The following is a 25,543-nucleotide window of genomic DNA, read 5'->3' as shown; positions in this document are numbered from 1 at the left end:
CTGGGTTTTCATCCCGTGTGTTTTCTTAATAGCTGTGTGCTGACTTGAAACAATGTTCAGTCCGTCTATAAATTTGGCATATGCTTGTTTTTTGTATCTTTTTGTGTACTAATATTGTTTGTGAGCAAAGAATCCAAGATCCAGAGTGTATGCCTTCCTAAGAACTGAATTGGATAGATTGGAAAAACACTCCGTTTGGATCATGTTTGTGTTGATAGGGTCTAGATTCTGGATCATATTTTAGGATCTTGTGTAAGGAAGTTTGATCAGCGTACAGGCGAACACTAAACTTTGGGCATGGAGCAGTTACATTCATTCGACAAGAATTTAGCAACAATGATTTTGATCGTACATCTAATAAATTGTGTACATCAGTAGTAGGATCTTGTGTAAGGAAGTTTGATCAGCGTACAGGCGAACACTAAGCTTTGGGCATGGAGCAGTTACATTCATTCGACAAGAATTTAGCAACAACAATGATTTTGATCGGACATCTAATAAATTGTGTACATCAGTAGTAGATATTCTTGTTACAATAGTGAAGCAAAACTACAGACTAAGCTTTCATCACAAAGTGAACTGTACAACAATTGTATCCTTCTAGTTATGCTCACACCAAAACTCAGCACACAAACAACACATACACAAGGCTCTGACGAATGGAAAGGAAACAGGATGAAAATCAGATATATACACCAAAATTCCTGAATTCCTCATCCCATTGGACGTTTCACAAGCGAAACCCATTTCCACCAAAGGTAAACCACGGATGAAGATATTACTGCAGCAGCTATGCAAAGAGCTGCAATGCCTGCAATAATTCCTCTTCGCTTTTCATCCTGTCGTGAAGAACCAGAATGCGGTGCTTGTGGGGGACTGATCTTGGGGTCTTGGAAACGGGTAACTGAGAAAATTAAGCATTTTTTGTCAATTCATGGTATCTGGCAAGCATCCACAAACAAGACATGAGATCAACGGATGGCAGCTCATGTTCTATAGCTACCTTTTATTGCTGACACAAGTGGCCCATAAGCTCCTTCATATGGAATGCAGCAGGTGCCTCGTCCGCTCCAATATAGATGTATTACCAGTATGGTGTTGTCAACAATCACTTCATGGGTTATATTAGTGGGTTTTCTGGAACCTCCTGCTTCCTTAGCAATGTCAAAATCCTTCCTGATATTCCGATCCTGCATTAGCTTACCAAATAAAGTTATAGCTTGTGTACTGTATATGTTAAAGCATTTTTTTATCATTAAGGAGGAAGGTGCAAACCTGAATATCAATGTCAAATACACGCCGTCCTGGTCCATCAACTATGACTATCTCTGCAAAGAAGAGTTGGATTGTGTATTTCCCGTTTGCCAAACCTACCACATAGTACCTCAATGCACCTGTTGATGTCCTTGCTGTTTTGTAGAGCTCTAGCATGTCTGTTTCCAGAATATCGTGTACAATGCCAGGGGATTTACTAAATGGATCAGAACCCACATGACTAACTACCCAATGACTCGTAGTATTAACATGAAAGCCTGCTCCTCCAAGATCAGTGGAGTCTTCAGAGAAAACAGTTGGCATTCGATCTGAATAACTAGTTTGCTTGCCACCACAGTTAATAGCGAAGGAAGTTGCATGATCTGCATGTATGATCAATTGATGATGTAAAGACCAAGGTTTGCATAAAATACGATAGATACTAAAATGAGCTGACAAAATCTGAGTACAACTTAGATGCATCAGTAAGTCCCTCACAAGTCATAAGTCATAACCCTGTCGATCAACACTGCAATGGACAAATTTACACTTTCTTAGCTGCATGTTCCCAGATGTCAGACTCCACTTTTTTTATTGCCTAAGTTTGCCTCAATTGTGGCGATCAACTTCTTCGCCACAAAAAGTGTGGCATTCAACACTTTCCTTAAGGTTAGTTGTGGTAACACTAGGCATGATCCAAAAGCCCTCAGCCTCTTCATGCAACTTCTGGCTGCAAATTTGCACTATGGTATCTTTAATCTTTACCTATGAACGAGTAAGAACCACATTGATGTTTGGCATGTAATTTTGATTATTTTATCAAAAGTTTAAAATGAAACTAAACATGTCACATGCTTTCTTTTACTTCCATTATTCAAAAAAATCAAGCATACCTTGTATGAAGGCTATAAAAACATTGAAAGAAAGACTGGCTACCATAGATATTGGAATCTTTATCAAAAGATAATAAAACAACAATGTCAAAGGTTGAGGGCGAATAAGGGTACGGTTCATCAATCCTCTAAAAGAAACTCAAATCAATGCAAAAGTAAAATCAACAGTTAGAATGTTCAAACAAGGCAATGGAGCATGACAAATAAAAGACTGACCGACAGAGAGACAGATAACAGTACACTTTTGGCATCAACACAACATCAACAAAAAAACTTGAAAATAATATATGGTTCAGCGAATCATCAGACCACAGTTTCCATATCACTATTAGCAACTGAATCAGAGACTAGTTGACATCCTTGCACCCGCATTATAAGCTAGTACTCTGTTTACCAGGCATTATAGCAGAGGAACATGGCAAAAGGTACGTTGCAGGAAGGAGAGGGCAAGGATAGATAGATAGTCTTTGGATGCCATTCACAGGAGAATAGACGGTGATGACATTTCATAATGTCTCATGCTGTTTTATGGCATTTTGAGGACGTCATTGGCAAATTGCAAGAGCATTTTTTAACTTGATGGAGATTGCGGATGATAGGTTTTCTCTTCATAGAATTTACACCATAATATTGACTGATGCTATGAATATGAGCACTAGCAGTCCAATAGTAAACAGTGGCATGCTCAATGATCAAAAGACACTTTCTTTTGTAAAACTTACTAGTTAAGTCATTTCTGTTGCATTCTTGCATGCGAAGGCAGTTGACGATTGTGAGACTTCCACTGCATGTCAATACAGCAAAGTGAGATGCATGCAGCATATTACTAAATTTTAAAATAATGCGGTGATTAAAAATTACTTCACATCACTAGGGCAATTTCATGACTTGTACTATTTCTAGAGGTAGCAAAGCCACCATAACGCTAGAAATCCATTTACCATATTGTCCTTATCGAGAATTTTCTACGCACACCAAAAATTCTACATCAGTCGTATCAGTTTCAATCTATTTCATGGTACTTCAGTTGTCCCAAATATCTTGGTACTTCTATTAAGTTTTCTTGCTCAGGAAAGAAGGTTTACAGTGAGCAGCAGGGCAGATATTTAAAAAGGGAATACTTTTGCAACAGTGTAAGAAAAGTTCTCTATAAAGCAGATATATTAACCTTGTCGCTCTAGAAAAAACAAGCAAGGACCCTATAGTGAATGTTATCCAAATTTCAAAAATTCGTATACCTACTTTGTGTAGAATAATAAGATTGGTGTAATTGATGGATGTATTGCATTGAGGCCTCGGCCGGTATATATAAGAGTACAAGACTTGGGGGGCAAGCCTCCCCGGAATACATATGGCAGTCTACGATACGTATATCTATAACTACCAAATATACTATAATACTCCCCCGCAGTCACAGCGGGAGCACCGCAAACGGTGAGACTGGAGAAGAAGCCGAAAGCAGGAGCCAACGGACTAACATCCCCCCGCAGTCATAACGTCTATGAGGTGCGGATGCTGCGACTGGAGAGAAAACCGATGAGTAACTCATGCGGATGGTAGCCCTTTGTGCCGATGTCGAGGTAGCCGAGCCAGAGGGCGAGGAGCCATGGTCGAAGATGCCGTGCATAGGATAGCCGTGGTCGACGTAGAGCTGTCGAGGTTGCCGAAGACGAGGTTGCCGCACATGAAGCCGCGGGCGCACGAGGAGGCGCCATGGTGGTGCGTAATGGGGAAGACGCCGGAGACGAAGACGGCGACGCGTCGAGGAAGTCGTAGAGGGAGCGATGCCGAAGTCGATGCAGTCAGGCCATCGGGCGACACATGCCCGAGTTTGCCAGGCTCGGAAACACATCGGGGATGATGGGCATGCACCGGTGTTGCCAATACCAGACGTGCAAGAGAGGATGCACAACCAGACGCCGTCGCCGGGGGGACCAGCAGAGAAGGCCTCCATGGCGGTCGCAGGCGCAGAAGAAGACAAGGTACAAGATGCCAACGCCTGCTGTTGCTGGAGTAGACGAAGTAGTCGGGGACAAGATGGCGACGTGGTTGTGCTAGACGAAGCGAGAAGGGGAACTCGGACTTTCCAGCACAAGGCTGAATGATCCGGATAGCGCGACGGCGGTGCTCGAAGGAGATGGCGAAGAACTCGTACAGCTTGACGAAGACCATGCGCGAAGCGCGCAGCGACAAGTCGGCGATGCGGTCGCGGACATGGTCGGCGGCGGTGAGGAAGCAACGGCGGAGAAGACCACGAGGTGACACCACTGCTGCCCGAAGAGGCGATGCAGCGGCAGCCCTCCGTGATCGGTGAAGAGCGCGCTCGACCAGGACGGACGTCACGGGAGCCGGGTGGATCACGCACATCGGCTGATCAGACCGATTAGCGTGAGGTGAGACGACGGTGGTCGAAGTCGGCGAAGGCGTCCCGATCGGTGAAGATGAAGACAAGCCGGCGAGGGTCGACGTGCGAACGAAGCGGTGAGGAGGTCGGTGCAGATGGGCGTCCCCTGGGAGCGCCGTCCATGTCACCATGTCGCATGTTGAAGATGAAGAAGAGGCCGGTGAAGTCGATGCCGACGTCGAAGTAGAGGCGCGAGGTCGACGGGCGGTGGGCGACTCAATCTCGATCAGTGATCAAGTGAAAAATCAGAGAAACTAACCAAAAATAAACCAGCAGCAATTTCTCGTGTAGAACTCTTGGGATGCGCTTAGCACCTCACCCATCTCATCTTATCTCCTCTCGGCACAACACACCAGCAGTCTTGCGTCAGAGAGAGAGAACAGAGGGGACGGGGGGCACCAGGGAGGAGTCGGGAACAAAGAGGTCGGCGGCGGCCTGGAGAAGAGGTCGCCGGGGCAGTCCGGCCAGGCGCATCCGCGCCAGACTGGGCGGCCCGTGGCCAGGCGCAGCCCCCCCCCCCCGACGGGGAAGGAAGAGGGCGGCACTGGGCTGCCGGCGGAGGGGTGGAGACATCAGGACGCTACGGCCACCGACGGGGCAGGGCCCGGCGGGCGGAGCCAGTCCGCCCGCGGTGGATCTGCCACAGATGGAGTACGAAGCCGGCGCTTCGGGGCAGAAGAGGGCAGCGGGTGGTGGAGGGGATCCCAGACAGGGAGGAGCCGCGGGCAGGGCAGCTCGGATCGGCGGGGTAGATGGCCGAGGCGGAGCTGGTCCACCACCGGTGGAGGTGACGACGCGATTGCAGCCGATCCCCGCCAGGGAGGAGACAACACGGCTGCAGTGGTGGAGGGCGCGGATCCAGATCCGCCGGGGCGAAACCCGCCGGTGGCGGAAACAGACGGGAGCAGAGGCCTGCGCGGATCCGACTGGAGGAGCAGGAGGAGGGAGGCCAGCGGACGAGGACACCCGGGTGAGATCACCACCGATCTGTTGCTGCTGGACGACCTTCTACGACGGCGGCGGATCGATTCGATCCACCGCACAGATGGGGAGGGCGCTGCCCCCGGCGGAGGTCATGGCCTCATGGGCGACCTCCCCGGGGGCACGCTAGGAGGCCGTCGAGGGGGCGCGCGGGAGGCGCGCCGTGGAGGACGACCGGCGACGCGAGGAAGGCAGGGCCGTGGGTGGCGGCAGCGGAAGGTTTAGCCTAGGATCCCAAACCCTAATCTCGTGATACCATGTAGAATAATAAGATTGGTGTAATTGATGGATGTATTGCATTGAGGCCTCGGCCGGTATATATAATAGTATAAGACTTGGGGGGGAAGCCTCCCCGGGATACATATGGCAGTCTACGATACGTATATCTACAACTACCAAATATACTCTAATACTTTGCAAAACAATAACAGCTGACTTTATCCACTAAAAGATTATCAAAGAATGCATGTTGCATATTTAAAAGGATCATTACCTGTCGATTGTTCCATTTGCATCAACTGAAGTTCCAATATAATTTCTATACATAATATGTTTGCAGAAGAATAGGTAAGGTTGCTATAATTAATCTATTAATTAAAATAGTAACTGTGATATACTTATAAAAAAGAAAGAAATTTATACATGGGCCACTGCTGACCAGCAGGGATGCTACGAAGGGATCCATTAATGAAAGGATTATATGAAACATCCCTGGAGAGTTTATACCAAAATTGAAAAGAGTTAGACATGCATAAGATCAGCCTGAGCTGGAGAATCATTGAGAAACAGAAAATATGTGAATACAAGTTTTACTTAGAAAAGCATAGAATTCTAGGTAGATTCTGAAGAATTAGAAAATAGGATATGAAACCAGAGGGAAAACTAAAAAGTAGATTGTAACACTAGTCCCACTTCAGATTCGATGTATGCAAGTTCTTATCTTTGCTATATGCCTAGATCTCAACAGTTTTATCAAAGTTATTCTAACTAGAATCTGATCAAACTAAGTTTTGATCTGATTAAAGTAAATATTTAGGACATACAACTCTGCGCTACCTAGGGCCCACATTCTACATGTGATATGATATACCAACATGGCTATAGGTGATTATGAGTTGAGGTGATGCATAAGGTTTCAGCCAAATTAGTTTGCTTTGTGCATAAATGGGAAGTCCTATGTAGCAAATAAGTGGATTTACATGGTAACAAACAATTATTCGGGGAAGTTCGTACAAAAATCCAATGTGTTCAGATGGGAATCATTAGAAAATTATGCTGTCTTAAGAGGCCCTTGCAAGAATTAAGATAGTAACCGCAGTTAGCCCCTGAACTTTGGGAGCCTGTGTACTTCACTGTTTTGGGATCAATTTCCTTGTATTCATCCAAACCCTAGAAGGGTGGGTATATACAGAACATATACATGGGCCTCTAAATGGGCCGTAACATTGGGCCAACACATACACCAACACCCCCCCCGGCAGTCTGAACTACCGGCACAGCGGAGTTCAAGACTGGTCAACAAGAAACACACACAGGGCAACCCCCCCCCCCCCCCCCCCCCCCCCCCGCAGCCACAACTAGCCACCTGCTACGTTGAGGCTGGAGCGAAACTCCGAGAAGGTCGAGGAGGATAGTCCCTTGGTGAAGATGTCGGCAAACTGGGAGGTGGTCGGGACATGGAGTACCCGAACATTGCCGATGGCGACCCTGTCGCGCACGAAGTGCAAATCGATCTCCACATGCTTCGTCCGCTGATGCTGAACGGGGTTGGTGGAGAGATACACGGCGCTAACGTTGTCGCAGTAGACGAGCGTGCTCTTGGCGAGCGGGCTGTGGAGCTCCGCCAAGAGCTGTCGTAGCCAGGACGCCTCTGCCACGCCGTTAGCTGTCGCTTGGACGACCAGAAGACCAGGTTGCCGCCCAGAAAGACGGCGTAGCCAGAAGTGGAGCGGCGAGTGTCCGGACAACCAGCCCAGTCAGCATCGGTGTAGACAACTAGCTCAGCAGAGGACAAGCGGTGAAGAACCAGGCCGAGGTCCACAGTGCCACGGACGTAGCGGAGGAGATGCTTCAGTGTAGCAAGGTGTGACTCCCGGGGATCATGCATATGGAGACAGACCTGCTGAACAGCGTAGGTGAGATCCGGCCTGGTGAAGGTGAGGTACTGCAAGGCACCAGCCAGACTCCGGTAGGCAGTCGGATCAGCCACAGGATCACCCAAATCAGCAGACAGCTTCGCCTGAGTGTCGACAGGTGTGGAGCAGGGCTTGCACTCAGTCATCCCAGCCCGCTCCAGAATATCGAGTGCATACTGCCGCTGGTGAAGGAGAAGGCCAGATGGGCGAGGCTCAACAGTGACGCCCAAGAAGTGGAGCTGACCAAGATCCTTCATAGCAAACTCCTGCTGCAGAGATGAGATGACGTGCTGAAGCAACTGCTGACTGGAGGCTGTGAGCACAATGTCATCGACATAGAGCAGCAGATAGACAGTCTTATCCCCACGACGGTAGATGAAGAGAGACATATCAGACTTGGTCTCGGTGAACCCCAATGCCAGCAAGAACGTAGCAAACCGAGAAAACCAAGCCCGAGGAGCCTGCTTCAGACCATAGAGAGACTTGTTGAGCCGGCAGACCATGAAGAAACGCATTCTTCACATCCAGCTGGTGCATTGGCCAAGAGCGAGATAGCGCAAGCGAGAGGACCGTGCGCACAGTAGCAGGCTTCACCACTGGACTGAAGGTCTTATCATAGTCCACACCAGGCCGCTGGATGAAACCCCGAAGAACCCAGCGAGCCTTGTAGCGCTCCAGTATGCCGTCAGCCCAACGCTTATGCGTCCAGATCCACTTACCTGTGACCACAATGCAACCAGACGGACGCAGTACGAGGTTCCACATCTGGTTAGCAAGAAGAGCCGCGTACTCCTCTTCCATCGCGCGACGCCAGTGAGAATCCGCCAAGGCGTCGCGGACCGAGGAGGGTACCGGAGAGACCCGCGGCTCCCCCTCGGTGGCGGAGAGAGTCGCGACTTGAGACACCATCCGCCGAGTCACCATGCGATGGATATGTCGAGGATCTCGATGGACGACTGGCGGGTGGTACACCGCCGGCTCGACACGAGAGCGAGGCGACTGAGGCGGCGGCGGCGATGGCTCCGGTGTAGGCGTCGCAGGAGCTTCCGGAGCCGGAGAAGGCGCCGGTGTCGGCGCCAAACGACGCCGGTACACCTGCACCTGCTGAGCGTACCGCGGCGGCGCCGGGGGAGGCACCGGGGCCGCGCACGGCACGAAAGGAGGTCCTGGGGCCGCGCGTGGCGCGACAGCGCGCACCGGGGCCGCATTGGGTGCAGCAGGGATCACCAGAAGCGGTGCCGGTGCACCGGAAAAACCTGCAGGGAAAGGACAGACAGGTAAAGATGGCTGAACCACCGAGTCAGTCGAAAACTGCGACTCCAGCTCAGGGTCAGGAGAAGGTGTGGAGGAGGTGAAGTAGGGGAAATCCGACTTGTCAAACACGACGTGCGGGAGATCAGGACGCGGCGAGGTGAGGTCAAAGCATCGGTACCCCTTGTGATCAGGGGAGTAACCAAAAAACACACAACGAGTCGAACCGGGCGCCAGCTTGTGAGAAGTAGTGGCGGAGATGTTAGGGTAACATGCACACCCGAAGACCCGAAGGTGGTAGTAGCGAGGAGGGGTACCGAAAAGAGCGTGGTGTGGAGTGGGAGCAGGAGAAGCAGTGGACGGAAGGCGGTTTAGCAAGTAGGTTGCGGTGTGGAGGCTCTCAGCCCAGAAGCGCGGGGGCAGAGAGGCCTGGATCAGAACGGTGCGCACGACGTCGTTCGTCGTGCGAATCATCCACTCAGTCTTGCCATTCTGAGGAGAGGTATCGTAAAAGACATACGCAGCTGAACACCCCGAGAGAGGAAGAAGGAACGGGAGGTGGGGTTATCGAACTCACGCTCGTTGTAACACTGGACGACCTTAATGGTGAGGCCGAACTGAGTGGACACCCAGGCAAAGAAGTGGAGGAGGGTGGGGAAGGTCTCAGACTTGGCGCGCAAAGGAAAAGTCCAAGAGTAATGAGAAAAATCATCAACCACCACCAGATAATATTTATAACCCGACATGCTGAGTACAGAAAATGTCCATAGATCACAATGAACAAGATCAAAGGCATGCGCAGCATGCGAAGAAGAAGTAGAAAAAGAAAGTCTGACGTGACGACCTAACTGGCATGCATGACAAAGGTGCTCAGCAGGAGTTCTAGTACATGAAACATCGGTACTACGACCAAGCTGAGCCAAAACGTCGCGGCCGGGGTGACCAAGCCGGCAGTGCCAGGTGGTGGAAGACGGCGTCACGGCAAAAGCAGCAGACGAAGAAGTCGAAGGCGGAGCAGCGGAAGCAGAAAGACGAAGGGTGTAAATGGGCCCCGAGCTGTCACATCGGAGGAGCGGACGCCGGGAAGCCGAATCCTTCACAGTAAGACCAGAAGAGTCAAATTCAATGGAACAAGAATTGTCAGCAGTAAACTGGCGAATGGAAAGAAGGTTGTGAACCTTCTGAAAGAGCCAGGAGCAGAACCCACGGCAGTGACAGAAAGACAAGACCCATCACCAACCATGACGGAAGAAGAACAAGAGGGGTGTGGGGGTCGGACAGAGGAGAGGATACCGGCATCTGGGGTGGTGTGGAAGGAGGCACCCGAGTCGGCGATCCACTCGGTGCTGACCGGCGGCGTCAGTCCCATGGTGCTGAAGTACTGCGCCAGAGCGGCCTGGTCCCAGTCCCTAGGCCAGGTCGGCTGCTGGCTGGGCTGAGCGGGCGGGGTCCAGGACGGCGCGAAGAGGGGAGCCGCACCGGTGAACATGGCCGCCGGCTGGAGCTGAGGACGAGCCCCCCCCCCCCCCGGACCTTGGAAGGGCCACAGCGAGATGCGTCCTGACCATGAGTTGCTGAAGGATGGCCAGGGCGTACCTCCAGAGGCAGGGGCAGGAGCCGGAGTCGGCACGCCCCGACGGCCCCCACCGGCACCCCCAGAAGCAGGCGCCACCCCGTCCCCCCCCTCCCCGACGACGTCCACGCCCCCCCCCACCTCTGGTCTGCGCGGCGGGAGCAGCACCAAGGAGGGAGGTGGCAGGAGCGGCGGATGAAGCCGGTGGAGCAGCAACGAGCGCGGTGGGGGTGGACGAGGACGATCCGGGCGCGAGACCCCTGGTGATCTCCTCGAGAGCAAGGTCGTCCCGGACCTGCAGGAAAGAGGGGAAGGGCCTCTGGCGGGTGATCTATGTCTTCAGGTGGTCATAGGTGCTGCTCAAGCCTCACACGACATTGAGCACCAAGACCCGATCGGACACCAGACACCCAAGGTCGTGAAGAGCATCACCCATGCCCTTCATCCGCCGGCAGAACTCACCGACGGAGAGGTCCCTCTGCTCGAAGGTGCGGAAGCTGGCGTCGAGCTAGAGAGCGTGGAACTCGGCGTTGCCGAGGAACTGCCCCTCTAGGGCCAGCCAGGCCTGTCGCGCGGTGCCGCCGTGGGTCCTGACGAGGTCCTGAAGATCTAGGGAGATGGTCCCAAAGATCCAGGACATGGCGACGCTGTCGAGGCGCAGCCACGCCACGTCCCGTGCCTCGATCGGCGAGTCGACGAGGAAGTGGTCGTCGAGGGCGTAGCGGCGGAGGGCGAGGAGGACTTGGTCCCGCCAGCGTCCGTAGGAGGAGGACGTGGGGTCGAGGAGGACGGTGACCAGGGCCCTGATGTTCTGAACGACGGCGGCCTGGATGTGGAGCTGGGCGACCATGGGGTCGAACGGGTCGTGCCGGGGTCCAGAACCAGCGGGCGGTGCCTGGTGGGAGGAAGAGGCGTCGTGCTCAGGGACGACGGGCAGCTGGCCGGAGGAGACGCGGAAGTAGTGCTCCGCCTCGGCAACCCGGAGAGCGAGAGCGAGGGCGTCGGCCGTGGCGCGCTCGCGCTCCCAAGCGAGGGCAGCCACGCGAACCCGCTCCTGAGCCGCCGAAGCCTCTGACTTGGTGGCGAGGAGGGCCGCGGCGAGAGCGGCGTCGGCCTGCTGCCCACTGAGGGCCGCGTCAGCGGCGGCGGCCGCGGCGGTGGCAGCCGGGTCGGTGGCGTGCGGCTGCAGGGGGCCCCCCGCGGCCCATGCTCCTGCAACGGCGGCCGCGGCGCCCGTGGCGTTCGCGGCGGCGGATCCCGGCGTGGCGGCGGCGAATCCAGGCGGCCGCGGCCAAGCGGACAGCGCGGCGGCGGATCCAGGCAGCTGCGGCCAAGCGGGCGGCGCGCCGGGCGCAGGGGAGGAGGAGAAGGAAGAGAGGGGAGGGAAGGAGGAGAGGGGCGGCGGCCGGCCATGGCCGCCGGCGGCGGGTGGGCACGGCGGCGGCTGCTAGAGGGAGGGAGAGGGAAGAGAAGGCTCTGATACCATGTTTTGGGATCAATTTTCTTGTATTCATCCAAACCCTAAAAGGGTGGGTATATACAGAACCTATACATGGGCCTCTAGATGGGCCGTAACACTGGGCCAATACATACACCAACATTCACCTCCCAAAGTTCAAAACCATGTAAACTCTAAACAAAACCCTTCCCTCAAACTTCACAAACCATCTAAGTAACCCCACCAAACAATGTCGAAGGTGGTTTTGTCAGGTGAATTAATATTTATTGCCATCCATCAAACAGTGTAAACATAGAAGACAGAAAAAAAGCAACAATTACTTACAAAGGAACGGATGGCTGAATAATTTCAGGAGGCAGACGTTCACTGAAGCTGTTATTACCTACATATCTAAATGAATAAAAGTTCATTAGCAAAGTGAGAAACACGAACCTCATGGAACTTGAAGTTATATATGCACAAGAATGGTAAGATTTCATATGAAGTGTTAACAGATCATCTGCAGATGGCATAGACTTACATTCTTGATTCTGAGTTCAATACTAGAAAATATTGCACCAGCTGCCTATACAAATTTGCAAGAATACCTAAAAATGTCCTGCTGAATTTTGAGATAAACCGTGACTGAAGCACACAGTTTATTTCTCCAATTTTGAGATTTTTTTGTGGTAGTGGTGGGTTGGGGAGGGGGCTTCACATTTTCTGATTACATGCATGAGTTTAGAAACTCTTTAAATTACAAGTTAGGGAACTGACAAGGGTGGGAGGTGTTGGTGTACTCCACCACCAAGGTTCGAGTCCTCTTCAACTCGTCGAGTTCAGGTGCATATATCTATCATTTACAATGCCACCTAGGTTGGTTGAGTTTTTTTAAAGTACAAGGTTAATGAATTTTCTAAAAATGAAGAAGACTACATGATTTCGATATGTAAAAGTCCAAAACTTATAATGGCAATGGTTCACACTACACATCCATTTCAATAATCACAAGGGGACATGCAGACCCTCTAACAAATCCAAGCCAGCAATATATCTAGTATTGGAGGAAACCGAGATGGCAAATGCACATCACTTATCCTGTCATCAATCTTGGGGGAAACATAGAAAAATAGGAGATGGTATGATAGTTTGAATGCCTAGCCATGATATTTGAATTCCGAACATCAAGCTATAGAGATGAATAGAAATATGCATTGGAACTTGAAAGTCAACGCTGCTGGGCTAAATGATTATTCCCTTAAGGTTCTCAAATTTTAATGCAATCATTACCAAAGTTCATGTCAAGCAAAAGTTTCACGCCTAATTCCTTTTCTCACTGAATGCACAACAACAGCATATCACATTTATATTACTCAAGAATTCAAACTCCATCGTACATGAAGTTTAATGAGTCCTTGTACTGAAGCAATAGTTTTATTGAGCCTGATAAATTGTTCGATGTCAAATCCCTGCAGATGATACAAAAGCGTCTTTCAAATTCATGATATAATTAATATCAAAAGAGTGAAAGTTTACTATAACATTATGGACTGCACAGTTTCTACAGTAAGGAAATTAAATTATCACGTAACTTCCTCCACTTAACATTATAGCAAGCTAAGAACACAATCAACTGTCAGTGCATACATGGTTCATGGAATATCTTACAGCCACCAGGTCTTCATTTATTTTGAAAAGTTTGAAAAAAATAAGTTGAAGTAACAATCAATCAAGAACATCCAGGTTATTTTCTAGCTAACCTAGCCATTAACGGTAGAAACTATTAAAAAAGGGGGGAATTCGGTTTCAACTGTTTCTCTTTTGAAATTGATGCTTGCCGACTGTAGGTAGAAATAATATAAACGCAAACTACAAAAAAGTACTGACAACTGCGATAACATTAAGAAAATCACCATCCTATTACAAGATATTTTAAAGAATATACGATAATTCGCAGTTATATTACTATCTATCAGAAAAGGCATTCTGTTCAAGCAGAATCTTTAACAACTCACAGGTATTTCAGCTTGGGCAAGTTTCGGGGAGGACTAAGAAGCTGGCCTATGAGCCCGCATTTCCTTAGAGACCTGCATAATAAAAAGAAAGCATGAAGTAGTTGCATTAATCACTAAACTAGACTATTCATTAAGAGTATGGAGAAACTTGACATACAATGTTGAAAGGTTTGCCCAGTTTTCTATGAAATCAAAAGAAGTATAGTTGCCCTCAAGGTCACCAAGCATCCTGTAAGGAAAAGCAAATGCTACATATTAATATCAAAATCGTATCAGTGCCTTCTAAGTTCTAACAAATGATAACAATGTTATCTGAAACAACGATTGATAAGAAATTTCTTCAGATTAGAATCTTAGGTGGCTAAGGTTTAATAATTTTTTACTCCAATATTTATCACATAACAGATATTCAAAATAAATGAGGATATTTATTTAATAGAAGTGACAATTAGAGTGACTCACAGGTTTTCTAGATTGATCAATTTGGAGAAATTTTGTGGAATAGGTCCTTGAAGTTTCATCCCATATAATCGCCTAGCAAGATCACACCATTAGCTCATGAAGATTGGGAAGGAAGGAGGAGCTGTACCTAACAGCAAGTCAAGTGGTTGCATACAAGTCTGTCAGGTTGGTTAAGTTCTGAATAAATTCTGGAATAGGCCCTTCGATGTAATTATCAAACATCCACCTGCAGAATCAACCCCAAGATTAGTTATGGTTCTTCAAATTGACTCTGCCTAATGTAGACGGTTACTTAGTATGTAAAAACAAAGAGATATATGACACACTTACAGGGACTTGAGATTCCTTAAAAGTGATGATTCATGAGGAAAATAGCCACTGAGATTGTTATTATTGAAGTGCCTAGCTACATGGAGAGCATTCAATCAGCTATGAGAAGATCAAATGTTTTGGCTCACAAATGATGTCACAACTAAGACAATCAGAGTAAAAAGGACAGACCCAGTGCTGGTAGCTCCCACGTTAGTGGGGTCTGGGGAAGGAATAACCAAGGCAAGCCTTTCCCCTGCATGCAGAGAGGCTGACTCGAACCCAGGACCTTTTGGCTCAGTGGGGTGACTTTAACCACTGCGCCAGGCCTGTACCAACAAAAATCTGGAGAAGGATTAATTCTTGTCATAAGATGTACTATTTATAAGCATGCACTGGATACATCACAGAGACACAGACTAGTTACTTGAATAACATCAGCCAAACTACAACAGCTAGAAACTGATCATGGGATGGCAGAAACAAAAGTCAGCGATGTAGAATATTATGTTATTTGAAATTCGTAAACTAATATCCAAATTTGGAATAGTTAGGAGTTTCAGTCCAGACTTGAGACAGAAAATACAGAAATAAGCAAGCATTTCTTAGATAAGGAATCGCTCGTCTTATTCAGCTATATCATGTCTGTAGTTGCCATGGATGCATGTCAGGGCCACAGTACCATTGTCCAACTAAGTTGGAAAATTAAAGATTCTGTTACCAGTATAGATTAATTAGATTTCAATGGCATTCAACAAGATGGATCATCAATATACATGTTCTTAGGTGACAGTTACAAGAACAATGGCTCAATGAAGAACAAATCAAATTTACAAGCACTTCAGGGGGAACAAGTTCGGTTATCACCATGTTTCCAGCTTGGAAAGATTGCCAACTTCTCGGGGAACTGAACCACTCAGGTTGTTATTACTCAAATCCCTACAGAAACAAATAGGAGGTGACTTACAATCGTATTGAAATTCCTATTCTAAGAGAATGTATATATCCTATATCATATTGATAATCAGAGGCATTTTTCAAAAAAAGAAAAAGGAAGACCAGAGCTATGCTAACGCTGGTAGAGCAAACTTAAAAACTGTAACCATCGGTCCAAGCATATACCATTCTAGGAAGGAAACATGGTCAATTTCCAACACACGCCACTATTAATTGCTTCTCAATAGAATGATAGTGGGGATAGACTGTTAAAGGGTATATGGTACAAAACATAGGAGTGAAGTATGTCAGAAATAAATGAATCCATTCCTTGTTTCATGTAAACAGAGCTAAATGAAAATAAAATAGGGTAGGACGAAGTAACAATAGATAATTTTTCTGTCGTGCAAACTTACAGAAGTAATGGCTCAATTTAAATGCTATGTGCATGGATAACTAAGATAACAAAATTTGTGTAAACTGTCAATGAAGCATAAGTACATTGAGTAAGAACAAAGAAGAATAACTAATGTTGTCCAATATATTCATCTAGGAACAGTAGGACACCATATTTTAGCAGAAGTTATAAAAGTCCATATTTATGGTGAAAATGGCATAATACTTTTAGTAAATACGGGTACATTATGACACAGTTCATTGTGGCTCGATGACAAGTTGCGGACAAACTAGATCCATCAACTACTTACAAGAAGAAGTCATCCTGGCCAAAATATCACATCTCCTACTAGTATAAAAACAGGGCGCTTATTTTCCAGTCGATACAAGAGTAACCAATTCTGCAACATTTACTCGTCAATTCCAGAACTGAAAACTCACAGAGTGACAAGCTCCGTCAAGTTGAAGAGCGCTGGCGGGATCTCCGTGATGTTCCTGTAACCAGTCACATTCCTGCATTACCCAGAGATTCAAGATCCACACGTCAGTCACATGCGCTCAGAAGCGTCAGCAGCAAACGGGAGGAAAAACGAAGACGGCGTACAGCTGTGTGATGCGGCACTCAACGCCGCTGGAGCAGTCGCAGCCGACGGACGCGTTCATCGCGAACGACCCGGACCAGGCGCCCTTCCCGCACGGGTCCTCTGCCGCAGCGTCGCCCTCCAGGCGCCACTGCCGGAACACGGCGTGCAGGGCGGCCGCTGCAGGAAACGCGAGATCCACGAGTCACTAGCTGCCAACCTTCCCACAGCGGCTGTACAAACACAGGGCACCAGAGCGAGCGAGAAATGGATACCATCGGAGGGATTGGTGAGTGGCCGCGGCGGGCCCTGTGCGGCGGCGATGGCGAGGAGGAGCGCGAGGACCAGGAGGAAGACGGCAACGAGAGCGGGCTTGGAGCGAGCCATGGGGTGGGGGGCCGGCGTGGGGCGCGGCGGCCGCGGGTGGGAGTTGACTTGTGCGCGCAGGAGGTGGTGGAGGGGCGGTGGGAGGAGCACAGCATTGGGTTGCTGCTGCCTGCAGCGGCTACTTGCTAGCGGAGCGGGCGGGCCGGGTCTCTGCCTCTGGGGTTTGACCGCGCGATCATGTGCGGTCGCAGAGACGAGGTCGCGGGAGCGCAGCTGGAGTTGACGCGGCCGCGTCGGGGAGCGGGCGGCAGGAGGATCCGGTCGGCGGCGGCGGATGCGGCGGGTCGGCAGCGCCGGTTTGGAGTTTTGGCCGATGCGGAGCAGCAGGCGGAGGTGAGGGAGGGGGACGAACTTGGAAGGGAGATGCTGGTCGCTTTCGCGTGGGACGAAATTCGTATGGGCCTTAAATTCGAATCTCCGTGCAAAGCAACGGTGATAAAAACGAACAAAATTCGTCAACAAGTTTGAATATGGAATTTTTGTGCAAAGGAATGGTGCCAACTCTCAGACACTCAGACTTCTGCCGTGCTAGTTGAGAATTGCTACTAGGGAGTACCAATCATTCTTCAGAATTGCTATGCTTCACGATGTGGCATGACCTTTACAGACCGTACTCCGTGCCAACAGGGAAGTCTACAGCTGCAAATGTCGTTCCGGTATGTTGATCATGATAGCGAACAAAAGAGATGCTAGCACACCCATGTGGCACATCCACCTAACAAAAACCACTCGTTTCAGAGAGACAAGGCACTTTGCTTAGTAAAGGTATTCATACAGCTGCTAAAAAAAAAAGGTATTCATACAGTACAAATCCAGGAATCACAAATATGTGTACAAGCTCAAATCAGTTACACAATCAGTAGAATGGCAGGTACATTATGACCTGAAACATCTCCGTAAGCTATTTTCATTTTGGCATATGCTAGATGTGATATAGCTATAATCACCCTAAGTATGAGGTATCCCCCTGCAAACAACACCAAATCAGAGTTGCTTCTTTGCCACATTTTTGTTCTGCGCCAGATAAGGGTAGGCTCTTTGGTACTTTAATATAGCCCAAACAAGATGCCTGAACGAGAATTCAGGCCAGAGGGGGTCTGGGTTCTGCAGATGACTGAACGTCGTCTGCCACAGGAGGAAATTGCTCAGCCGAGTCTCACCTGAAGTCCGAATCACAATGTCAGGATCCGGGCAACCAGCGCTATACATATGGCGATCCAAATCGGCCACTGAAATCTCTGAATGCACACTGTTATTTGCAGCCTGACCATTAGAGTCGCTGGCATGTTCTCTCTGCAGCATCTCCCTCCTTTCTGCGCAGACCTCATTAGCAGCATTGACAATCTCAGAAGTCGAGTTATATGGCATGCAGACAGAGAGAACTAAACCTGTGTTTGCAGCCGTGCTTGCCATCAGCTTCTGAGCTGCTAACCTCACTGGCTCAGCTAACAGGTCCAAATTTCCCCAGAAGTTGATCTTGCAGTTAATCCTGTTGATCACACTCCGGCTGTCTAATAACTCATTGATTTTTTCCTCCATTAACTGCATCAAGGACTGCACCTCACTTGGGTCCCTTTTAAAATTGTCAATGCTAAATGCATACACCGTGATGTACCTCACACCCATTTCATAGCAGTACAGCAGATTTGCAATAAGAGCAGAGAAACCCACCCTGTGACCAGCTCCTTGCTGGATGCTTCTGAATGTAGCATATCTGCGGTTACCGTCCATAATAAAGGCTATGTGCTTGGGCATTGGGCCATATGAGATGACAGCTATGAGGCACTTGCGTAGGAATTTCTGAAGACTTGCAAGAACACCAGCATTAACCATCTCATCAGGCTTCTCTATCTTCGGATCCTAGACCAAGCAAATAAATCATAAGTGATCAGAACCTTCCAAATTGTAAGAATATTTGTGGACATCAACACAATGAAAAGGTTATAGCTCTTTGAGGATCTTTACAAGCCTGATAAATGATATCTGTTTGCTTGCTTTATTAAGAAATTAATCTACATATGTTGCTACAAATAGTCAAATATAAAACTCACCACTTCAGGAGAGCAAGCAATAAGTGACCCTGCCATTGTGATAATGAGGGGGGCAGCCAATTACCAAAGCTGCAAACAGGAAGACACGTGAGGATTAGAACTTGAATAAAGGGGGGAAACGCCATCAGAATAGAGTACATTAAAAAGAAACTACACCAATCAACTTTTGGCATTAAAAAACATGCTTTAAGGTTTTTACGAGCATGTTGAACAATTGTACTACCCAGCTATGAATTTACACCTTTTTTTCCTTTTTCGAAACAAAAGAGTCATCTTGGGCTATGAATGGTGAGAGGCCCACTGATTAACTAGTTAATGGAGTGCAGAGTTTCCCATAGTGGAAATGATGAGACCCACTGGAGATTGAAATCAACCAGCAGCTTGACTATCTATCCAAAGCTTCAATTTAAGCATTTGCAGGTAAGTGTCAATTTCCACTTGCTGATGCACATGACATGGAAAGATGTAAAAAAAAAAAGATGGAACTTTTTTACTAAAGAAACAGTGTTTCCACTTGATGGTGCAAGGCACCTCAAGAACACCATCTTTCCCTTTTAGTTTCTCGAAACAAGCTTACTACGTGGGTGTGTCAGCCACACGCACACTTCCCTCTTGTGCCCAATTGTCCAAACTCCTATTTGCTTTTCTAAAACAAGCTCGCATAAATGGCACCGAGAAGACCAGAAAGCGGCAACTCAAATTCTTAGCTACAAGCTTCACAGCTTCTGAACAGAAACCATCATACCGGTAACCAGCTGCTGGATTAGGACCACATCGCCGCTCCACTCCAATGGACCGATCGGCTCAAACAAGACCCAACAGACAACAGAGGTATACCCGCCACACAGCTAATTCATCGAGCACATGGCGAGCAGGAGCAGAGAGCGACTGCAAGAGGGGCACACCTGACCTGCGAGAGTCAGGGGACTCGGCACGGGAGCGTGAGGCAGAGAGAGCTGAGGCGGACTGGCGGACGGGGTGCCAGTGGTGGGGAGCGGCAGGTTCTGGAAGGGAATTTGTACCCGCCCCGTCGCCTCTCCCTCCGCCTCTGGAACGCGCGGAGAGCAGGCGGGGACCACCACCGCCACGACGCCCCCGTGACGCGAATAAAAACGAGGTTGAAACGGCCGGACGCCGAGGTGGACTGGAGAGCAGGTACTCCGTACGCCGCGACAGCAAGGCCGGGAGAGAGAGACGAGCGGCCCACCGCGCGGGTATTGATAGTTTACGTACCGGAGGCTGCTCGATTTTCCGAACGTTGTTTTTTTTTCATTTATAAATTTTTTTTATTGTTTTCTGATTAAAAAAATTTAAAAAAAATACAAGAAAAATTTTGGAGACTAAAAAAACATTTCAAGCAAAATAGGAGAGCAGAAATTTTTTTCAAAAAAAATTGGAGAGCAGAATTTTTTTTCAATGAAAAATTAGGGGAGGGAACCTTCAAGAAAAAGTTTGAAAAAAAATTGTACAAAATAATTTAAAAAATCAAGAGAAAAATTAAAAAAAGCTCGGAGAGGCGGCCGCGGATCCGCGCTGCCCCGTCGTCCTCCCCGTCGACGGGGGAGCGCGCGGCTCAGGGAGGCGCGAGGCCGCCGCACCCCGGGGAGGCGGATCCGACGGCGGCGACGTCGGTGGAGCGCGCGGCGGCGGCGACGTCGGTGGAGCGCGCGGCGGCGGCGACGTCGATGCGAGCGCCGGGGAGCGAGCCGCCGCGGGCGAATGCCGGGGAGCGAGCTGCCGCGCCGCCTCCGCCTAGCCGCTCCGGTCCACGCACCTTGCCGGGTCGTGCCGCCGCCGCCGCCTATCCTTGCTGCTCTGCTCCGTCGCCGCCGCCCGCTCCGCGCCAGCAGCTACCGCTGCTACGCCGCTGAGCTCAGATCTAGGGGAGAAAAAGAAAAGAGGAAAGGGAGGAGAGAAGAAGCTGAAAGGGTAGAGAAGACAGTGGACACTAGTCATTTGCGGCGGCTTGTGGGGGCCACCCACGTGCGCTCGCATCGACCGCACCGAGGGCAGCTAGCGGTCAATCGCAAAAGCAGCTTCCCGCCACCGCGCGACGTGAGCCCACCCCAGCCACGCGCCCGTGTGGGTGCGTGAGCCCAGCCGAGTAATCCAGGCCCCACTTTCCACGAGCGGCTCCAAAGCCAGCTCCGGCCGGTGCCCTGCCAAACGGGTGCTTCACCCTCGGCTCCAGCTCCGGAGCCAGAAAATCGTAGCTCCGCGCGGCTCCAGCAGGCTTTTGCCAGCCCTGCCACCGGAGGGGCGCAGCCCGTGGGGAGGAGGGCAGCCGGTGGGGAGAAGGGAGCTTGCGGGGCCGGTGGAGGGAGCTCGCGGCACCGGAGGGAGCTCGCGACGGCGGCGGAGCCGAGGCGGCCGGCGGGGGCGCGGGCCGGCGGCGCTGGCTGGGGAGCGGCCTCAGCCGTGGAGGCGGCGATGAGCAGCGGCGCCGGAGGCACGGCCCGCGGGGAGGAGGGTGGAGGGAGCTCGCGGAGAGGAGGGAGGCCGGCAGGGGATGAGGAAACGGGCCTGACGGAGGCGGGGTGAACAATGGATAAGGAGGAAAGAAAAAATATAGAAAAAGGTAATTTGGACATTTTACAATATCGGTTCAACAGGTGAAGCTGTTTTGCCAAACATTTTTCAAAATAGCTTCAGCTTCATCAAAAAAGACGTTCCACCAGAGGACAAGAGCCGGAGCCATTTTCGAAGAAGCCGAAGCTCTGCTAGACACGCCCGTAGTACTCCCTCCGTACAGACGCAGACTCGTGAATACCTGGCCCTGTTTGGTTACTCTAGTAGCATGAGTAGCACAAATTTTGACCAATAATTAGAGGTACTAAATAAAGGCAGTTTGCAAAACTAACTCCATAACCCCTCCAATACTTCGCGAGACGAATCTAATGAGGCCTTTGACCGTACGATTAGAGGTTGGTTACTGTAACATCATTATAGTCAATCATCGATTAATTATCATCATTAGATTCGTCGCGAAAAATTGCACCCATCCGTAAAAAAGTTTTGTAAATAAACTTCGTTTAGTACCTCGTGCAGACAAGATTATTTTTTGTGCTAGTTGTGCTAGTGTCATCCAAACGGGGCCAGGACTGCTCGTGAAGTTGGGCGAGCGCTAGGGTCGTGTCGTACCTACCAGGCTACCACGGCACCCCACCCGCCAGGATGACCGGACGGGTGTACCGTACTGGCGCTGAATCATCTCCGGCGCCGGCGACTGCCATCACCCCGGCCGCCCGGCGAGGCGGCGACCTACCCTCTGTACAGACGCCGAAGCGAGCTGCGAGCAGGGGGCATGTGCGGATCGGACGCGTAGCCGGGATCAGACACGGGGTGGGGCGCCGTGAAGCGCACTGGGATCTTGGGGGGCACGTGTGAAGCTGCGGGCGGGGCTTCTCTGTGATGTGTGGGGCCGGGTTCACGCGTCAGTGACCCCACGACAGAGGGGCCAACGGCAGAGCATTTGCTTTCGAAGAGCGAACGTCAACGCTCGCAGCAGGGCCCGACTCCCGGCAGCACTGAAAATGCGGGGACGCGACACGTGACGCGAGCGACGCCATATACGGTCGGGTCACTGACGTGCGGGCCCAACCCTACTTGTCGGTGACAGGGAAGTGCTGCACAGGAATTCCGTCGGCGGTGAGGATGCCGAACTTCTTCGGCTCCGGGTAGGACGAGCTGCCGGGGCTCGGTGATGTGTTCGTTTGGGTAGAGAAGCCTTGGGCTGCTAGCTTTGCTTCCCTGGTGCCTGGCATCGTGGACGCGGATGGAACCAGCGGTGGCTATCCCATGCGCACGCATGAGCATCCGCTTCTTCGCTGTCATCCCTGGCGAATGGATTGATGCATTCAGACTTCACAAGACGGCGAGGAGACATCGCGCACCTGGGGGAAGGGCGCTCGGTGGAGAAGGGCGCAGAGAGCGGCGCTTGGGCGGGGACGGCCTGGCGTTTGGCGGCCGTGAGCGCGCCTGCTCGGCCGTTCGCCAGTGGTGGGGAGCAAGGAGTAGCAGCGCAGGGCTGGCCGCAAGAGGGGAGATCTTGACCGGGGATGAGGCGGAGAGGGCAGATCGGAGCGGAGGGAGGGGGAAAATCATGCGCAGGGGGTTGTCCAAGCGTTGGACGGGGAGTTGAATGGAGGGCATCTGCTTGGCGGGGGCAGATTTGCGTAATTTTTCGGAATGATCATGTGCAAAATGGTACTTTCGCTATCCAGTAGCTGCTGAGAATCCAAAAATCCTACATCTAAGATCTCGTTTGCTTTTTTTAAATTTAAGTCACTTGTCCCGTCACATCATATGCTTAAACATCAATTAGAAATACTAAACTTATTACCAAAATAATTTCATAAGTTGCAACTTCATCACGAGAGGAATGTATTAAATCTAATTAGTTCATAATTTGTCCACTAATTGCTACCGTAATCATCCGCTAATTGTGCATCAATTATACTTAATAGATTCGTATAGATTTAAGCTTGCAGTTTATGCAATTATTTTTATATTAAATTAACATCTGAGTGAAAAAGACCTAGCGCAATAAGAACAATACAATTTAGCGGCAAAGGCAAAGCACATTCTATAGTTGTAGATATGATACGGCAATCTACGGCTTCCCTCCTCTAAAGCAGCTTGGGTATCAATTAAAAAAGCACAGATATTATTGCACCGAGCCCCTCCTGACTTTTAACACAATCCTTACTCATTCGAATTTACATCCGAACATTGGACGTGATAGCGACTTTAAAAACCAAACGAAACCAGATTAGGAACATTAATCAGTAGTCCGGGACCTACACTAAAGTACTCCGTGCGACGAGAGGCCACCTAGGCTAGGAACTTTAATATGGAAAGTACTGATTCCTAATTTGGTTGGGTAAAACCGTGACGATACGAACGAATGAGAAAGGCAGGCACTGAGGCAGCACTGTCCACTGGGTGGCTGGGACCTTTGTACTAAAGAAGCAGTGTTTCCACTTGATGGTGCAAAGCATCTCACGAACACCAACTTTCCCCTTTACTTTCTCGAAACAATCTTACTACATGGGTGTGCCAGCCACACGAACACTTCCCTCTTGTGCCTCATTGCCCAAATTCCTAGTGTTTTCCTAGGACAAGCTCGCATAAATGGTAACAAAAAGGTCAGAAACCAGCAACTCCAGTATTCCAATTCTTAGCTACGAGGGCCAGCTTCTAAACAGCACCATGCATCATATATACCGGCAACCAGCTTCCGGATTAGGACCACCCACCCAACACCTCGCCGCTTCACTCCAATGGACCAATCGGCTCAAACAAGACCCAACAGAGGTATAACCCCCCTCATAGCGAATTCATCGAGCACATGGCGAGCAGGAGCAGAGAGCGACTGCAAGAGGGGACTCACCTGACCTGCGAGTCGGGGACCCAGAGCGGAAGGTCGGCGACGGGGCGGCCAGAGACAGATGAGGCGGAGGGGATGCGAGACCGGGAGTGGTGGGGAGTGAGAATCTTAGAAGCGAATTTATAGCCGTCCCGGCGCCTCTCCCTACGCCTCTGGAACGCGCGGAGCGGAGGCGGGGACGCGGGACGGAGACGCCTTTGGAACCTGCCACGACGAGCTCGCGGGGCAATATTTCCTTGCGGTTCAGGCGGGCGCAGCGCGATCGCCATCGCCAAGTCCACGACGCCCCCGTGACGCAAATAAAAACGAGGTCGAAACGGCGGGAAACGCCTGCTGGATCGCTGACGCCGAGGTGGACTGGGGAGCAGGTACGCCGCGAACCTTTTCGACACCTATCTGTCGTTGCGTAGGCTTAACCACAACATTAACAATACATGGAAAAAGGCAAAAGGAAATTTGGTACAGGATCGTGACTTCAAAATACCATCGAAAATTTGTTTCCGCCTCTGCTGGATCACATGGCATGCAGCGTTGGGGCGTGCGGCAGACAGGCAGCTAGCACCAGCAGGGAGCGGCGGCCTGGGTGCCCCGCTGGTCGCTGGATGTGCGCACAGGGAGGCAGAGCAGGCCGGCGGCGGCCTTCGAGAGCCAGCGTCTTTCTCAACAATGATGTACACGTACAGACAACCAACCATGAGGATTTGCATCGATCACAGCGAGGAGCCTGTCATACACATACGAATCAAGCTAGAATAACGTGACGTAGGCAACCAATCCACCATGAACTATTAGCACGTGCTCGGAGAGATCACAGTCATACCAGCACTGAGCTCTCGCCAACCCATCAATGCACTGAATGCAGCGACGACGACGAGCGTCGGGTCCTGATAGAGTGACAGAACACGTCGCCCTCTCGGTAGTAATAACATCATAGGCACGCCCGACCCGAGCACGGTTGGGCACGGCACGGCTAGGCATGGCTAGCCAATCATGCGGTGTCGTGCCGGTACGTCATGCCGACATCACGGTCCAGGCACCGCACCACACATGCTGAGCCGTGCCGTGCCGGCACGATAGGAGCACGGCGG

General features: G+C 50.3%; 2 protein-coding genes across 7 annotated transcripts; both read right to left on the bottom strand.

The window, feature by feature from the left end:
* Positions 1 to 463: 463 nt before the first annotated feature.
* LOC120670014 (probable LRR receptor-like serine/threonine-protein kinase At1g56130) lies at positions 464 to 17,391 on the bottom strand. Of its 2 annotated transcripts, XM_039949963.1 has the most exons (18): positions 16,904 to 17,391; positions 16,652 to 16,808; positions 16,489 to 16,560; positions 15,583 to 15,654; positions 14,908 to 15,044; positions 14,737 to 14,812; positions 14,561 to 14,632; positions 14,407 to 14,478; positions 14,102 to 14,173; positions 13,945 to 14,016; positions 13,327 to 13,398; positions 12,275 to 12,340; positions 6,175 to 6,243; positions 6,026 to 6,070; positions 2,870 to 2,931; positions 1,276 to 1,637; positions 1,004 to 1,190; positions 464 to 904 (listed from the first exon to the last, which is right to left on the bottom strand). In XM_039949963.1, the coding sequence occupies exons 1-18, from the start codon at positions 17,013 to 17,015 to the stop codon at positions 714 to 716; spliced, it is 1,968 nt and encodes a 655-aa protein (XP_039805897.1). In that variant the 5' UTR covers positions 17,016 to 17,391; the 3' UTR covers positions 464 to 713. The 2 variants fall into 2 exon arrangements, with proteins under 2 accessions (XP_039805897.1, XP_039805899.1); XM_039949965.1 differs by lacking the exon at positions 14,908 to 15,044 and having other exon boundaries at positions 14,737 to 14,808; positions 16,904 to 17,331.
* A 356-nt stretch (positions 17,392 to 17,747) lies between these two features.
* On the bottom strand, positions 17,748 to 24,608 carry LOC120670015 (dehydrodolichyl diphosphate synthase CPT3-like). Of its 5 annotated transcripts, none has more exons than XM_039949969.1 (3): positions 24,459 to 24,608; positions 19,067 to 19,135; positions 17,748 to 18,875 (listed from the first exon to the last, which is right to left on the bottom strand). In XM_039949969.1, the coding sequence occupies exons 2-3, from the start codon at positions 19,100 to 19,102 to the stop codon at positions 18,000 to 18,002; spliced, it is 912 nt and encodes a 303-aa protein (XP_039805903.1). In that variant the 5' UTR covers positions 19,103 to 19,135; positions 24,459 to 24,608; the 3' UTR covers positions 17,748 to 17,999. The 5 variants fall into 5 exon arrangements, with proteins under 5 accessions (XP_039805903.1, XP_039805904.1, XP_039805902.1 ...); XM_039949970.1 differs by lacking the exon at positions 24,459 to 24,608 and adding an exon at positions 22,960 to 23,169; XM_039949968.1 differs by lacking the exon at positions 24,459 to 24,608 and adding an exon at positions 19,977 to 20,231.
* Between the last annotated feature and the right edge of the window lie 935 nt (positions 24,609 to 25,543).

This window comes from Panicum virgatum, chromosome 4N (genome assembly GCF_016808335.1).
Source record: "Panicum virgatum strain AP13 chromosome 4N, P.virgatum_v5, whole genome shotgun sequence".
NCBI lineage: Eukaryota > Viridiplantae > Streptophyta > Magnoliopsida > Poales > Poaceae > Panicum > Panicum virgatum.
This window is presented reverse-complemented; position numbering and strand designations above follow the sequence as displayed.